Source organism: Engraulis encrasicolus, chromosome 7, assembly GCF_034702125.1.
Source record: "Engraulis encrasicolus isolate BLACKSEA-1 chromosome 7, IST_EnEncr_1.0, whole genome shotgun sequence".
NCBI lineage: Eukaryota > Metazoa > Chordata > Actinopteri > Clupeiformes > Engraulidae > Engraulis > Engraulis encrasicolus.
The window spans coordinates 12,759,551-12,764,550 of record NC_085863.1 but is presented as its reverse complement, the minus strand read 5'-3'; the positions used below and the strand labels follow the sequence as shown (position 1 = coordinate 12,764,550).

The 5,000-nt window shown below is 46.1% G+C and overlaps 1 protein-coding gene across 2 annotated transcripts in view; it reads left to right on the top strand.

Moving 5' to 3' along the window:
• ksr1a (kinase suppressor of ras 1a) overlaps positions 1-5,000 on the top strand; it is a 78,729-nt gene that overhangs the window by 46,783 nt on the left and 26,946 nt on the right. For both annotated transcript variants that reach the window (XM_063202873.1, XM_063202874.1), the window contains exons 3-4: positions 2,808-2,955; positions 4,233-4,507. In XM_063202873.1, the coding sequence (XP_063058943.1) occupies positions 2,808-2,955; positions 4,233-4,507 (423 nt within the window). The remainder of the gene's footprint in view (positions 1-2,807; positions 2,956-4,232; positions 4,508-5,000) is intronic.

Genomic DNA, 5,000 nt, shown 5'->3' with positions numbered 1-5,000 from the left:
GGAAGTGCACTGCGGGCGACGAGAGGTGATTCGCGCGACCAGAGTGACAGTTTGTAGTTGAATGTCCTGGCAATGTTATGCAAATTAGCTATGACGTGGTTCGGTGACAGCCGCCACAGCCAATAGGAATGTTGGAATGCTTGCAGTCATAGTCGCTTCAATCGCTCGTATCGCTCTTGCTGCACAGAAGCGATTAGGCTCGTTCGTGACGAAGCAGTAAGATTTTTGCTAGGCAGTGGGCATGCGCACTTAACCAGAAAGCATCAAACTGGCGAAGTGCGCATGCCCACTGCCTAGCAAAAATCTTACTGCGTCGTCACGAAGGAGCCTATTGTCTGCCGCTTGAGTCTCATCGCGGCAGGGCTATTCGCCCGGTCAGAGTGGCCCACCTCCTCCCTTTAGTCCTCCATTTCACTACTGGTCAGGGGTGTTGTGGGCGCGGTAGGTGGGGGTACGAAGTCCACCCACTTCTCCTGAAGTGAGATTTTTAAAAAAAAATCTTCAGCCCATGTTTGAATACAAAAAGGAATGATCACATAGCAGTATTGCAGTTGATTGACCAAACAGATGAAAACAGAGAAGCAATGACAGTAGAATAAGGACAGTTGGGGGGTTTGACATGATAAATTGCCAAATTATTTGATGACGTTAAAAATCACGTACCCCCACTTTAAAAATCCCCACCACACCACTGCTACTGGTCCATCCCTATACGCCGGGTGGTGCGAGCAGATCTCATCCCGCAGTGTTTCCCATACATTGAGGAAACTATGGCGGCCCGCCATAGTTTAAATTTGGCCGCCATAGTTTACGAAAATGTAAAAAAAAAAAAAAAAAAAAAAAAAACTTTTTTTTTTTTTTTTAAACGATATCCGTTTTTGTTAAAAACGATTTGAATTACGATTTCCACGGTAACACAGAATGAGGGGAAAGCATTAGGAAGTGACCGTAAGGGTATTACAGTTGATTCATGTGTGCACACGTGTAACATCGGGTGAGTAACAGAACATGTGCGCAACGATGCGTTATGACACGCCGATATGCGAGGATCTTCGTCCAAATCGCTAGTCGCATGCATCATCGCTAACTGCGTTTACATCGCGTGCCGCGTGTAAGGGAAATGTTAGTTGTTGACATGTATGGAATTCACTTCAATTTGTGCTGTTTCTTGCTTCAGTTGTGGACAAAACGATTGGCCAAACTCACAATAGAAAGCCTTTGCTGTGCTACTGTCCCAGAGAGCTGAAAAAAAAAACCTTCATAGAAGAAGTCACACTTAACAGGGGTGTTAACCAATCCAATGAGTTCTCTCATTGCTCTCTCTCTCTCTCTCTCTCTCCCTCCCTCTCTCTCTCTCTCTCTCTCTCTCTCTCTCTCTCTCTCTCTCTCTCTCTCTCTCTCTCATAGTAGCCTACTATTTACCCATAACAAATGGTGAATTTCTGAGCCCTTTTTAATTTGTAGCCTATACCACTGAAGGCATGATAATGCTTCATCATATTTTAGAAATAGGGCCTATGTGCCTTTTATATACCAAATGTTTATCATTTTGAAATTGTTTCAGTTGTTTATGACTTGTGTATGACTGAAATTATCTCTGCATACTATCAGTGCTGCATTGCTTTGTAAAAATAGGCTATTCAACACACTTTAAAAACACACTGAAAAGATACGGCCATAGTAGCCTACTGAAAACATTTTGTTCATAATAATGGTGATTAATAAATGGTGATCTTAAATTTTCATACTGACATCCTTGAATTTGACTTGGTAGATCACGGCAGACCATCAACTTCAAAAGTAGATCTTGGTTAAAAAAAGGTTGGGCACCCCTGCTATAGAGAGAACCACAAGTGCTTGAAAGACAGGGATCAAAAGCCTAGTCAAGTTGTAGTTTACTTGGGTTTGGGAGCAATATAAAAAACCTTCAGAGAAGGGACAGTTGGGATGAGTTTACTAACACTCCCTAGGCTTTGTTTTACAGTTGTAATGAGTTTGGTGACAGACCTTCATTGACACAGCAGAGGAGACATCGGGCTGCATATAGAAATTAACGTGTAATGAATGTGAATATAGACATAAATGTGTAATATGTTGTTCAGCCCTTTTAATGGGAGGAATTTGGAAAAAACTGGCCCTGTGACCAGCACCCCTCATGTAGAATGTGTACGCCTACAGATATGTGTGGGGGAAAAGGCATAGCCTACCCTCTAAGACCCTTTTTGTCTATGCGTTAACAATTTCACAGTGCTCTTAAATTCTTATCTCTGCTCCTATTTTGTTTTATTATTGTTTCCCAGACCCCTGCATGAGGGACGAATGAAACTGTGTTGTAAACAGAAATTATTCACTGTACTGCATTTTTTGACAATGACAATGTACTACTATTATACAAGTCCCCAACCCCCCCCCCCCCCCCCCCCCCCCCCCCCCCCCCCCCTCCCCCCCCCCCCCCGACAAAATAAACCCCGGCTGCCCCCATAGTTTCCAAAATTTCTGTGGGAAACACTGTCCCGCATTAAAGAATCCCAGGACTGAGGCCAACTGCCGTGCCAAACATACTTTACTGTTCACCAAGTGCTCAAAGGGTGAACTAGTACTACTGAATCACACCAACCATACAACCCTCCACCCTCCTCCACTCACCCTCTACCCTCTCTTCTCTGCTTGTGGTGCAGGCCATTTCAGTGAAGCTGTCGCTGGATGGCCAGTGGTGCATGCACGCACGCACGCACGCAGGCACACAGACACACACCTACCCCCATTCACCACCCTCTGCTCTCCTCTCTGCCCTCTCCTCTCTGCAGGCCGTGCCAGTGAAGCTGTCTCTGGATGCCCTGCTGCTGATGCCGAGCGGTGCGGTGCGGGACACCATGAGGAGGCTGGGCTCCAGCACGGAGGAGTGTGCCCGCCTCAGCGCCGCCCTCTCCTGCCTCAAGAGCGCCACAGAGTCCGGTAAGCTAGCAGAGGCTCTTTAGTACATAGACCATATACAGAGGCTCTGGAATACATAGACCACCCAGAGGCTCTGGAATACATAGACCATCCAGAGAGACCATCCAGAGGCTGTGGAATACATAGACCATCCAGAGGCTGTGGAATACATAGACCATCCAGAGACTCTGGAATACATAGACCATCCAGAGAGACCATCCAGAGGTTGTGGAATACATAGACCATCCAGAGGCTGTGGAATACATAGACCATCCAGAGACTCTGGAATACATAGACCATCCAGAGGCTCTGGAATACATAGACCATCCAGAGAGACCATCCAGAGGCTCTGGAATACATAGACCATCCAGAGAGACCATCCAGAGGCTCTGGAATACATAGACCATCCATAGAGACCATCCAGAGGCTCTGGAATACATAGACCATCCAGAGACTCTGGAATACATAGACCATCCAGAGAGACCATCCAGAGGCTCTGGAATACATAGACCATCCAGAGACTCTGGAATACTTAGACCATCCAGAGGCTCTGGAATACATAGACCATATACTGTAGTTATGATATACTCTCATTGGCACCGCCCTCTCCTGCCTCAAGAGCGCCACAGAGTCTGGTAAGCTAGCATAGGCTTTGAACAATTTTTGTTTGTAGCCACACAGTCTGGTTTAGCACTGTTCATTGATGTATTTAGAGTAAACCTTATATTTATAAAGTGGTAGTCTCATTGGCACTGCCCTCTTCTGCCTCAAGAGTGTCACGGAGTTCGGTAAGCTAGCAGACAGTGTTGCCAGATTGGGCGGGTGCCCGCCCAATTGGGCTACTTGGGATGAAAAATTGGCCATTTGGCGTTTTTTTAAGCCGTTTTGGACCCATAGAAGTCAATGTAATTTGTTGAATTTGGGCGGAATTTAGTGCATTTTGGCGGTTTTTGAGAACCTTTTGGGTGGGATTTGGTCAGACACATCTGGCAACACTGCTAGCAGAGGCTTTGGATCATTGTTGTATGCAGCGTAGCCCCATAACCCACCAGTAGAACACCGCAATAGCCACTGAGAAAACTTTACTACTACGCTATAACACCACCATGACAGTGGGCATTTGTATATTTTGAAAGCGCTTTGAGTCAACTTCATAGCTGTGAGATATATCGCTATATAAACACATGTTGTGTTGTATTGTATTGTATTGTATTGTATTGTATCCCTAATTCCCTCTGTGGTTTTCAGGTGGTGCGAATTAATAGTTGGCATCCCTTAATGACTACTGTGGTTTCCAGGTGGTGAGCTGAGGGAAGACGGGGGCCTCTGGATGTCCGAGCCCCCCAGCCGACGTGACAGCGGCTCCCTGACCCCCGTGGACCAGCTGCCCGGCCTGGGTGGTCCCCTGGGGGGTCCCCTGCGCCCTCACAGCCCCTCCCCGCTAGCCCGCCCCCCCACCACTCCCTCCACTCCCTTCGCCAGCCCTTTCCCTCACCCTCGCCTGGCCCCACTCTCTGCCTCCGACCCGTTGGCTGGACACCACCCCCACCACCACCACCACAGCCACCACCAGGTAATTACTGTAAAGTGACCAATAGCTTGGCTGGTTTTAAACGTGCTATGAAAAATATGGTTTACAGATCAGTCGGTGTAGGATATCACTTTTAGAGTAAAGAATGTGTGTAATGTGTATGCTGGATATACTATGTAATGTGTTATAGTTTTAGTTTAGTCCCAGTGCCACTCTTGTCACTTTAACACCTGCTGCCTTTAACATCAAAGGACTACAATGGAAATTCAGGGCTTCATTGTGTTATCCTGACTCTCTGGTTTCTTATTTAAGTACTATGTGGTGGGGTACTTTAAGAGTGTGGGTTATTGAACATTCTATACAAAGAATGTGTTCTATAACAATGCAAGATTCTAAAATTCCAAATTGTATTGTATGGCACCCAGAATTCTATAGAACTTTCACTGCCCGAACATGGTGTGACGACGATACACAGGTTAAATGGAACTCAATCATGTATTTATTTTCTTATATAAGAACTGAGAATGTCTGATAT